This window comes from Triticum urartu, chromosome 1A (genome assembly GCF_056163025.1).
Source record: "Triticum urartu cultivar PI428250 chromosome 1A, HENAU_Tu73, whole genome shotgun sequence".
NCBI lineage: Eukaryota > Viridiplantae > Streptophyta > Magnoliopsida > Poales > Poaceae > Triticum > Triticum urartu.
Window position 1 is genome coordinate 144,009,413 of NC_141873.1, and position 12,204 is coordinate 144,021,616.

Genomic DNA, 12,204 nt, shown 5'->3' on the forward strand with positions numbered 1-12,204 from the left:
CCTACTCGAGGATGAGCAATCATTAAGCTTTGGGATGCTTGATACGTCTCCAACGTATCTATAATTATTTATTATTCCATGCTATTATATTATCTATTTTGGATGTTTTATATGCATTAATATGCTATTTTATATTGTTTTTGGGACTAACCTATTAACCTAGAGCCTAGTGCCAGTTTATGTTTTTTCCTTGTTTTTAAGCTTCACGGAAAAGGAATATCAAAGGGAGTCCGTACGGAATAAAACTTCCGTGATGATTTTTCTTGGACCAGAAGAAACCCAAGAGACTTGGAGTGCAAGTCATAAGAGCCATGAGGCAGCGGCAAGGGTGGAGAGCGCGCCCAGGTGCTAGGGCACGCCCCCTACCTTGTGGCCCCCTCGGTGACCCCCTAAACTAGATCTTCCTCCTATATATTCACATATATTCCAGAACCACCAGAAGCATCCATGAAAACACTTTTCCACCGCCGCAACCTTTTGTTACCGTGAGATCCCATCTTGGGGCCGTTTTTAGCGTCCTTCCGGAGGGGGATTCGATCACGGAGGGCATCTACATCAACCCTATTGCCCTTCTGATGAAGCGTGAGTAGTTTACCATAGACCTACGGGTCCATAGCTAGTAGCTAGATGGCTTCTTCTCTCCCTTTGATTCTCAGTACCATGTTCTCCTCGATGTTCTTGGAGATCTATCCGATGTAATCTTCTTTTGTGGTGTGTTTGTCAAGATCCGATGAATTGTGGACCAGCTTATCTATGAATATTATTTGAATCTTCTCTGAATTCTTATATGCATGGTTTGATATCTTTGTATTTCTCTTCGAATTATCGGTTTGCTTTGGCCAACTAGATTGGTTTTTCTTGCAAAGGGAGAGGTGCTTAGCTTTGGGTTCAATCTTGCGGTGTCCTCACTCATTTGACAAAGTAGTGGTAGCAAGGCACGTATTGTATTGTTGCCATCAAAGATAAAAGGATGGGGTTTACATCATATTGCTTGAGTTTATTCCTCTACATCATGTCATCTTACTTAAAGCCTTACACTATTCTTTATGAACTTAATACTCTAGATGCAGGTAGGAGTCGGTCGATATGTGGAGTAATAGTAGTAGACGCAGGCAGGAGTCGGTCTACTTGACATGGACGTGATGACTATATTACTGATAGCACATTCATTCATATAGTATTTCAAGCCTTTTTGCATAACAAATCAAACCTATGACCACAGTTTTTACTTATAAAGTATTCATTCTTATAGAAATATTCCTATTATGATATTTTTACAACAGTTATTCATTGCAGGACTGGTGCGTTTAGGTACCCAAACTACATCGACAGTGTTTACAACCTTCAAGCTAGGGATCATCTTGTGCAAAAAATAGAACTAGAAGGGGCGAACTGAAAAGAACCAAGGACTTGCGCACCTAGTCAGACAAAGAAGAAGAGATGTTTGCTCGTGCGCATGAGAGCTAGTCTTGCGCGACCAGCCAGACGCATGTCTGATCCCACGCGCAAGGCCACAAGAGAGCAGAGGAGTAGAGGGGTCGAAGGAAAGAAAACCACCTGGGCCGACTGCCTTTTCCTCTACTCCTCCTCGCTGCCCTCCAGGGTGCTCACCAACCACCAGATCTACAGCAACGCAGAAAATAGGGGATTGAGGGGAACGAGAGGGAGAACCAAATTGAGGGTTTCGGGAGGATTGCGGTGTGACTAATCCACCGCGAGGCCTCTCCTTCCTGACCTTCAACCTCTGCTGCTTCTCTTCATCACCGACGTTCGCGTTGCTCTGCTCCAACTCCGACGACCGTCGCTACAGCATGTCCTCGACACCAATAGTGGGACGCTGGACCCCTGGTGGTGCTCTACTCCGGGTGGTCGGCTGACCTCCTGCGAAGGCCTCCACAATTACTTCTCAAGGCCGAGTCCTCCGCTGCTGATCTTCACCAAGATTTCTTCACCATGTTGTAGTTCTACCCCCAAGGATCCTCTGCTGCTACTCTTCTTTGCCTGCAACATCTACAGCTTCAAATCGAAGATCATCAAGACCCATAGGCCCTGAACCTCCCTCTTCTCTTGTTCATGTTCTCTAAATATATGCACTATTGGGTCTGAAATTTACTCTGTTACCTATGCACATTTGCTGAACCCTCATGTATCCTTGCTGAATTGTTGTGACCCTTTGCTGGATATTAAGTTAGTAGTTATTCTCCTGTGAGCTGCTGTCACTTTATTTGGTCGCATGAGTTGTGTGTGATGTCTGAACTATCTTCCATGTGCTAGTGTTACTTGTCTGATTGATTACAAGAAAATCACTAAAAAGTGACAGTCCTATTTATGAACCCTTTACCTTTGCTGCATATTATTTTGTTTTACCTTGTCCAGTGGCTGCTTGTTGTCACTACAGTTTGATTCATCTGTTCAGTTGTTCTGAATGTTTCGAATGTGTGCTTCGAAGTTCTAGATCCCTGTGGAGAAAACGACATCCATAGTTTGGGCGCAAAAACCCTGCTATATTACTTCTGATCAATTTTGGCGCCGTTGCCGGGGATCTAAATTTCATTATCACATTAGTAGAAGCAGATCAGGATTTATTTTAGGTCGATTCCGTAGTATTGTTGGCATATAACCATTGCCTAACATTGGCTGCAGTTTTGAGAAAACTAGCATGTGTCAATTTCAGGAACTTTACAGGAAATTGCCTTATGTTACAATCTGAAGAAAGTTCACTAGAGCCATTTGATCCAGAAATTGAAAGGACTTTATTGAGAAGTAGAAGAGAGAATCAAACATGGCTTCAAGTTGCCGAAACTTTGCAAGATCAAGAAGAACAAAAGATGCCTGATCCAGTACCTTTGCTCAGGGACTTGTGGATCCCAAGAGATCATGGGATACTAGGAGAAATGGTGCAACCAATTATTTAGGCAAACAATTTTGAATTGAAGCCTACTCTGATTAACATGGTACAACAGTCCAGATTTGGTGGAACAGCTTTAGAAGACCCACATGAGCATATAAGGACTTTCTTGGAGTATTGTAACACCCTCAAGCAAAATGGAGTTTCACCGAGTGCTATCAGATTATCACTATTCCCATTTTCCTTCAGAGATGGAGCAAGAGTATGGCTTCACTCATTGCCTAAACATCTCAAGGATACTTGGGAGACTTTATTGCAGACATTTCTTGAGAGATACTTTCCACCAACAAAAACTTCTGAATACAGGGACAAGTTAACAAGGTTTACTCAATATGAGGGAGAAAGTTTGTATGACGCATGGCCAAGATTCAACTCTTTAATCAGAATGTGTCCTCATCATGGTTTCGAAAGATGGTTGGTGTTACAAACCTTTTACAAAGGACTGTCCACTCAGACCAGAGCTTTTGTCAATTCTGCTACTAGAGGAGGAATCATGAACAAAACCCTTGATGAAGCATTTGCATTGATTGGAAGTATGGCGTCTCATCATTTCCAATGGTCAAGTGAAAGAGCAATAGCACCACCACATCCTGGTGTGTATAATGTGTCTGCAAATGATAGCATGGCGACTCAGATTGACATCTTGAAAAAGAAGATGGATAGTATCATGTCAAATTGCATCGGTACATCTGTAGCTTCAGTAAGTGTGCCTCAAATGTATGATGTATGTGGCCAAGCAGGTCATCCTTCAACATAATGTACCTTCTATTCAGCAATCGGATCATCGGTTTCAGAAGTAATTTATGCCCAAAGTCAAGGTCCATTCTCAAATAGCTACAATCCTTCTTGGAGGAACCATCCAAACTTGTCGTACAAGAACAATCAGTCATATGCAAGTGGATCGACAATACAAGGAAATCGACCACCAAATCATCCAAGTCAATTTCAAATGCCGAGGCAGAATGAACAACAAAATGTTCAGTCAAATGGAATGGAGGAAATCATGAAGATGCAGTTGGAATTGATGAACAAGATGACAAATGAAGTTAATGGCTTAAAAGATTCTGTTAAGATGCTTGTGAGCAAAATGGATAGTATGGTGGGAGAAAATGAAGCAAGGCTGCCTACTCAACCAATTCCAAACCCGAAAGCTCACTGTGGGGCAATATCTTCAGTTGATGCAGTGACTGCAAGGAGTGGAGTTATGATAGGACCATTACTTCATATTCCGAAGACATATGTGCCTCCTGCTATGAGGCCAAGTTCATCTGGAACTCCACATTCAACATCATCAGAGAAAAAAAAGGAGAAAGAAGTTGATTACCGAATTGAAACTGAAGTCGAATTTCCTGGTTTTCAAACAAGAGCTGAGCCTTTGCTAGAGGAAGCAATAACAACCAATAACATTCCCTTTCCTGAGAGGTTCAGCAAACCCAAAGATGACAAGCAATTTGCCAAATTTTTGGGAACTATGAAAGGAGTTCAGATTACTATTCCTATTCTTGAAGCTGTCTTGCATGTTCCGATGTATGCTAAATATTTCAAGGAATTATTAACAAAGAAAAGAAGCATGTCTGAGCCAGAAGTTGTAACTCTATCAAAGGAATACAGTTTAATAATTCAGAATTCCATGCCTGAAAAATTGGATGATCCAGGAAGTATTTGTGTACCATGTGTGATTGGAAACAAAACTTACAGTGCTCTGTGTGACTTGGGATCAAGTGTTAGTGTGTTACCACATTCAGTTAGCAAAAGGATGTTCTTGGGAGAATTAAATCCAACATCCAAAACTCTTCAGTTAGCCGACAGAACATATAGGAGACATGTTGGAATTCTTGAGGATGTTCCAATCAAATTTGGGAAGTTTGCTTATCCGGTTGACTTTGTAGTGCTAGATATGGAGGACAAGAGTGAGGTTGTGATTCTTGGAAGACCATTTTTGGCCACAGCTGGTGCACTTATTGATGTCCAAGAAGCTAAATTGAGCTTGAGGTTTGGAAATGAAAAGGTGGAGTTTGACATGAAGCATGCAACACATGTTCCGCAAAGAGAAAAACACTGCTACAAAATTGATACATTACAGAAATGTGTGGAAGAAGGTTATGAAGAGAGGTATGGAAGTAATTGTTGTGAAGTAGTTGAGGAGGACAATAGTGAAATTAGATATGAGGAAATCAGACCTGTGAGCATGTTGGAAAGTAGTGCAAGACCATTAGAGAAGATGCAACCAAGGCAAATAGAAATGAAACTACTTCCAGAAAGTTTGAAGTATGCATGCTTAGACAATGAAAACCAGTGGACAATTATCGTAAACGACAAGTTGATGGAAATGCAAATAAAAGGGCTTCAAGTAGTTTTGCAAAAGTACAAGGATGTTATTGGATATTTGATTGATGATATGAAAGGGATAAATCCTGCTGTCTACTCTCATAGGATTTACTTGAAAGAAAGTAGTGTGCAAATTAGAGAAAGTCAAAGAAGGTTAAATCCCCATTTGCAAGAGGTTGTCAAAAAGGAGATTCTTAAATTGCTCTCTACTGATATCATATACCCAATTTCGAACAACGAGTGGGTGAGCCCCATTCACATGGTGCCCAAAAAGGGAGGAATAACTGTTATTGAAAATGAACAAGGGCAAACAATTCCTAGTAGGACTGTCACAGGGTGGAGAATGGTCAATGACTTCAGAAAGTTAAATGAAGTAACAAGGAAGGACCATTTTCCTTTACCTTTATTGACCAAATGCTGGAAAGGCTTGCTGGGCATGAATATTTCTGCTGCTTAGATGGGTATTCAGGATTCTTGCAAATCCCAATTCACCTGGATGATCAAGATAAAACAACTTTCACTTGCCCATACGGAACATTTGCTTACAAAAGACTAGCTTATGGACTTTGTAATGCACCCCCAACTTCTCAATGGTTTATACTCTCTATATTCTCTGATATGATAGGAATCAAAGTGGAGGTGTTCATAGATGATATTACAGTCGTTGGAAAAAGTTATGAAGATTGCTTGAATAATCTAGCAGCAGTTCTTCAGAGGTGTTCAGAACACAATCTAGTCCTAAACTCGGAGAAGTGTCAGTTTCTCGTTAGGGAAGGAATTATTTTGGTACATTTGGTATCTAAAAGAGGAATTGAGGTTGATCAAGAAAAAGTTGAAGTAATATCAAAACTTCCACCACCTGTAAATCTGAAGGGAGTGAGGATCTTTTTGGGACATGCTAGGTTCTATAGAAGATTCATAAAGGATTTCTCCAAGATAGCCAAACCCCTCACTAATCTCCTAAACAATGATGTCAAGTTCAACTTTGATGTAGAATGTGAAAAATCCTTCAACTTGCTGAAGGAAGCATTGGTCACTGCTCCAGTAGTCCAACCCCCTGACTGGGAATTACCATTTGAGATAATGTGTGATGCAAGCGACTTTGCTGTAGGTGCAGTACTTGGACAAAGAAAAGGAAAAGATTTGCATGTAATATACTATGCTAGCAAAACACTTGATGATGCTCAAGCTAATTACACAACCACCGAAAAGGAGTTGTTGGCAGTAGTGTATGCCTCTGACAAATTCAGGCAATATCTTGTGGGATCTCATTGTGTAGTTTACATAGACCACGCTGCAACAAGATATTTACTCGGCAAGAAAGAAGCCAAGCCAAGATTAATTAGATGGATACTCTTGCTTCAAGAATTTGATGTGGAAATCAAGGACAAGAAAGGAGCTGAAAATGTTGTGGCAGATCACTTGTCGAGATTGCAAAACAATGTAGTAGACTCCTTACCTATCAATGATGTTTCACCAGGGAGGAATCTTATGCAAGTGACTAGTATACAAAACTATACACCATGGTATGAAGATATAGTTAATTATCTAGTTTGTAACAAAGTTCCTACAGATTTTGGTTATCAAAAGAAGAAGAAGAAATTCCTATCAGATATGAAGCACTTGTTTTGGGATGAACCTTACTTATTCAAGCATTGTGGTAATGGTATTGTTCGAAGATCCTTGCCGGAAAGTGAAACTAAAAGTGTGATCTATCATTGCCATTCATCCCCTTATGGAGGTCATGCAAGTACTCGAAAGACTCAAGCAAAAATTTTGCAAGCAGGATTTTATTGGCCAACTTTATTCAAGGATGTACATTCCTATATTGAAGCTTGTGATCCTTGTTAGAGAACTGGAAAGATTTCAAAAAGGCAAGAGATGCCCCAAAAAGGAATTATTTAAGTAGAGCTCTTTGATGTTTGGGGAATTGATTATGTTGGACCCTTGCCATCATCAAAAGGGTACAAATACATATTGGTGGCAGTGGACGATGTGTCAAAATGGTTGAGGTTGTGCCAACCGTCAATGCTGATTCCAAGTCAGTTTGCAATTTATTCAAGCAAGTGATCTTTCCAAGATTTGGTGTGCCACGGATTGTTATCAGTGATGGAGGAACACATTTCAACAACTCCCAACTAGAATCTCTCTTAGCAAAATATGGAGTTCGTAATCACAGAATTACAACTCCATATCACCCACAAGCAAACAGACAAGTGGAGCTGTCTAATAGAGAAATAAAGGCTATCCTCGAGAAGGTAGTATCAAAGTCAAGGTCTGATTGGGTACTGAAATTACCAGACTGTAACACCCTCGATGCGGCTATATCTCCCACATGTCGAAGCATGACTTAGAGGCATAACCGCATTGAAAGCAATGTCGCAAGTGAGGTAATATTCACACGACCAATGTAATACATAAGGGAAAAAGATACATAGTTGGCTGACAATCGCCACTTCACACAATTACAAGAATATAGCATTACAACAACCAGATACAATCAAGGTCCTACTACGGAACCAAAATAAAAGAAGACTACCCCAAATGCTACACAGATCCCCGATCGACCCCAACTGGGCTCCACTACTGATCAACTAGAAACGGAAATGACACAAAGGATAAGATCTTCAACGAGCTCCTCCTTGAGCTTGGTTGTGTCACCTGCACGGTATCATCGGCACCTGCAAACTGGTTTTGGAAGTATCTGTGAGTCACGGGGACTCAGCAATCTCACACCCTCGCGATCAAGACTATTTAAGCTTATGGGTAAGGTAAAAAGGTATGAGGTGGAGCTGCAGCAAGCGACTAGCATATATGGTGGCTAACATACGCAAATGAGAGCGAGAAGAGAAGGCAAAAGCACGGTCGAGAATCTATGATCAAGAAGTGATCCTAGAGCAACCTACGTCAAGCATAACTCCAACACCGTCTTCCCGGATCCTGCCAAGAAGAGACCATCACGGTTATACACACGGTTGATGTATTTTAATTAAGGTCAACTTCAGGTTTTCTACAACCGGACATTCACAAATTCCCATCTGCCCATAACCGCGGGCACGGCTTTCAAAAGTTCAAATCCCTGCAGGGGTGTCCCAACTTATCCCATCACAAGCTCTCATGGTCAACGAAGGATAATCCTTCTAGTGGGAAGACCCGATCAGACTCGGAATCCCGGTTACAAGACATTTCAACAATGGTAAAACAAGACCAGCAACACCGCCCGAATGTGCCGACAAATCCCGATAGGAGCTGCACATATCTCGTTCTCAGGGCACACTCAGATGAGCTCCCCATACAACTAAAACAAAACCTCGAGTTTCCCCGAGGGGGCGCTGCACAGGGCTCTAGTTTGGACCAACACTCAGAGGAGCACTGGCCCGGGGGGTAAAATAATGATGACCCTCAGGAGCGCGACTCCCAAGGGAAAAGAAAAGGCTAGGTGGCGAATGGTAAAACCAATGTTGGGCATTGCTGGAGGAGTTTTATTCAAGGCGAACTGTCAAGGGGTTCCCATTGTAACCCAACCGCGTAAGGAACGCAAAATCTGGGAACATAACACCGATATGACGGAAACTAGGGCGGCAAGAGTGGAACAAAACACCAGGCATAAGGTCGCGCCTTCCACCCTTTACCAAGTATATAGATGCATTAATTAGATAAGATATATTGTGATATCCCAACATAATATCCATGTTCGAAACATGGAACAAACTCTAATCTTCACCTGCAACTAACAACGCTATAAGAGGGGCTGATCAAAGCGGTAACATAGCCAGACAATGGTTTGCTAGGACAAGGTGGGTTAGAGGCTTGGTTTAACAATATGGGAGGCATGATAAGCAAGTGGTAGGTATCGCAGCATAGGCATAGCAAAAGAGCGAGCAACTAGCAAGCAAAGATAGAAGTGATTTCGAGGGTATGGTCATCTTGCCTGAAATCCCGCAAGGAAGAAAAAACGAGTCCATGAAGAAGACAAACGTACGTAGTCGAATGGGTCCTCACAAACGCGACATTATCGGAACCAACCCGAAGAAGCAACACCAGAAAGAAGCACACAACATAGTAAACAACCACCACATAAACATGGCATGATGCACAACCAAATATTATGCATGTCCGGATTAATGAGGCTTGGCATGGCAAAGTGCGCAAGCAATCCTACAAATTAAGTGGTGCTCAATATGCAACGAGTTGCATATTGACGAAACACCACGACAAGTTATTTAGTTCGATCTCGTTTATGTACCCAACAATATTAAATGTTGTTAAACATGGAAAGAGGGAGAAGCAAAGTAAAACTACCTATCTAGTCAAGTTTAAATGAGGCCGGAAGCAACGAACAACAATTCCAGAAAATCCTCATATGCATTGCTTAGGTTTGGTACTGTTCTGCCCTAAACACAATTTTAGGGTTGTTAAACATGCAAAGAAAGGTCACCATGTTAAACTAGGCATTTTTCTACCCCATTTACATATAAAGATTATTAGAAACCGAGCTACGGTTAATTAGTTATGGAATAAATCATTTTAACATCGCATAGGAGCAAATTTAAACAAACATCATTTTAGACATTTTAAACATGGATGAAAGTGGCATATAATTAACCTACACATAATTCTAAGCATTTTTCATATATAATTCATTTTAGTATGATGCACGGTTGATGAGTTTTTATATGCAAGAAGTGCAAGGGTTTTTCTGCAAATCTGTAAATCCCTGGTTAAATGCTAAATTTGCAGAACTGGGAAAAAAACCTACACGGGCCGAAACTAAAACTGGAGCAGTCCCAACAAAAGAAAGACAAAGGGGCACTGGGGCTCTCTCACCATGGGCCAAGCCCAGACGGTGGAAGAGGCAGGCCGGTGGGTGTTGGCTGGGCCTGACACGGCCTCGGCGGAAACGGCTGGCGGCTTGGGCACCGACGCGGTCAACGCACTGGCACCAATTCAATCGGCTTTAGACAGGGGCGAAGCGGAGCAGGAGGCAGAACTTGGCGCTCGATGCAGAGACTTCGCGGGCGCAGGATCGGGTGAAGCAAGGGGAGGTTTCGGCCGGTCGGAATCCGGCTGTGGAGACGTGTTGGCGTCGAGGTGCGGCGGCGCTCGCGAGGTCCGGCGAGGACACGTCTTGAGGCGGAGCGGGGCACCAGAGGAGGCAAGCAACGACGCCGGCTTGGACGGCACGAGGCTGAAGATGGCGGGGCGCGATGCGGGGCAGGGGCTGAACTCCGGCTCCTCGACGCGAAGACCACCGGCATGACAACGGAGCTTGGCGAGGCGGCAACTCCGGCGGGCGATGCGGTCAACGGGCTGCAGGCGCGGGCTTCTCCTTGGCGGTGGCAGCGTGAAACCGAGGACAATGGACGCCGGCTTGGGGCGAAGCAGAGGAAGCGGGTCCGGGTCGAGAGGTCGATGTGGAGCTGCTGGGTGGCTGTCCATGGACGGGCAGTGTCGGCTGCGCGGTCTACGCTCGGAGCAGAGCGACGACGCGAGGAGGCGAGGCCGAGCTCTCCTGCTCGGGGCCTCGGGCAGGCGCACAACGGGCTCACTGGGATGGGGCGGCGCTAGGAAGAGGAGGACGCCGGCGAGCTTGCTCCCGAACGAGGTGGCCATGGCGGGGCATGCTCCTATGGTGGCGATGAAGATGGGCGGCGGTGCTCCTGCTCAAATAGCAACAGGGGCCGAGAGATGAGAGGAGGGGGACCGCGAAGAAAGAAAAGGAGGGAGAAAGAAGAGAGGACCGACGAGGGTGAGGTGGCCCTCTGGTGGCCTGCCTGGCCGGGATGGTCGTCGGCGGGTCACCGGCGCGGCGGTTGGGTCGATACAGGAGTGAGCGGGGGCTCCTCCTCGAGCAAACGTGCTCGAGCAGAAGAGGGAGGCGGCGCTAAGCACCAGGTGACTAGCTCGGAAGACTAGGAGAAGGTTGGTGGCGGCGGATCTGGAAACTGGGGGTGATTGGTGGGTTTGGATCGGGAGCAATCCCGAGGCGGAGAGGACTGGCGGCGGCGACTAGGAGGATTTGGAAGATGGGACAACTCTCCTAAAATCTATTTGGACTGATATTTATAGCAGATGGATTTGGGAAGGGGCTACCTTGTCTCTCCGATCGAAATCGGATGTTCGAGAGAAAAAGAATAGGTAGGGAGTCCAAATAATAAAACGGTGGTATTTTGTAGATGTTTGGGGATGATCCGGACCCAACGGTGACGACTGTCCGGGTCTGGTCCGGGAAAGTTTCGGACGCGCGCGCGAGGAGGGCCGCGGGCTGACGAGAGAGGTTAGGTTAGGCCTGGCGGTAGGTAGTGGACTTTGCAGACGGTCTCGAGCTGAGAGAAAAGAAAAGAGAGAGGCCCGGCGACGTTTTCCAGAGACCGAAAACGTCCGACGATAGACCGGCTATACTGCCGCTATAGTTATCCGTTGGGGCATCAAACGATCTCCGAATGCGATGAAACTTGACAGGCGGTCTATCTACACTATAATAAGACCACACGTCAACTCTCATCCCATTCTGAGAACATTTTCCAGCCACTTATAAAATACTATTTCGGACATGCCGCGGGCGCGTGCAAGTGTTGTTGGGCACAGAACGGACAACGGAGAGAACTCAGAGAACCCGGACGAATGCAAGTTTTAAAACATGATGATGCAATGCACATGATGACATGATAAGATGCAACACGCAAGCAAATGACATGGCAACAACAGCGAATAACAGGAAGACACCTGGCACATCGGCCTCGGGGCGTTACAACACTCCACCACTACGAGAGGATCTTGTCCCGAGATCTAGAATGGTACCGGAGGGCAAACGGAAGAGAAAGAGAAGAGGTAAAATTAAGTTGCTTCTTTGACAAACGAGTGAGACCAAAGAACCTTGAAAAGGTTAAGCCATTCGGGAAAAGAATACAATGGAGATGACAAAGCTGAAAACACTCTGTTAGAAAAGAGGAACAAGGGAGAACAAC

At 44.3% G+C, this 12,204-nt stretch overlaps 1 protein-coding gene, 1 long non-coding RNA gene and 1 other non-coding gene across 3 annotated transcripts; 1 reads left to right on the forward strand and 2 right to left on the reverse strand.

Moving 5' to 3' along the window:
• Nucleotides 1-3,206: 3,206 nt before the first annotated feature.
• LOC125533272 (small nucleolar RNA R71) lies at nt 3,207-3,313 on the reverse strand. The gene has a single exon (XR_007294202.1). It is a non-coding gene; the product is annotated as a small nucleolar RNA R71 (small nucleolar RNA).
• A 544-nt stretch (nt 3,314-3,857) lies between these two features.
• On the forward strand, nt 3,858-5,693 carry LOC147990397 (uncharacterized). The gene has a single exon (XM_087538204.1). It carries the CDS (start codon nt 3,858-3,860, stop codon nt 5,691-5,693), a length of 1,836 nt encoding a protein of 611 aa, XP_087394330.1.
• Nucleotides 5,694-8,826: 3,133 nt separating this feature from the next.
• Nucleotides 8,827-11,977, reverse strand: LOC125551538 (uncharacterized). The gene is made up of 2 exons (XR_015599382.1): nt 10,982-11,977; nt 8,827-10,896 (listed from the first exon to the last, which is right to left on the reverse strand). It is a non-coding gene; the product is annotated as an uncharacterized LOC125551538 (long non-coding RNA).
• Nucleotides 11,978-12,204: the final 227 nt, after the last annotated feature.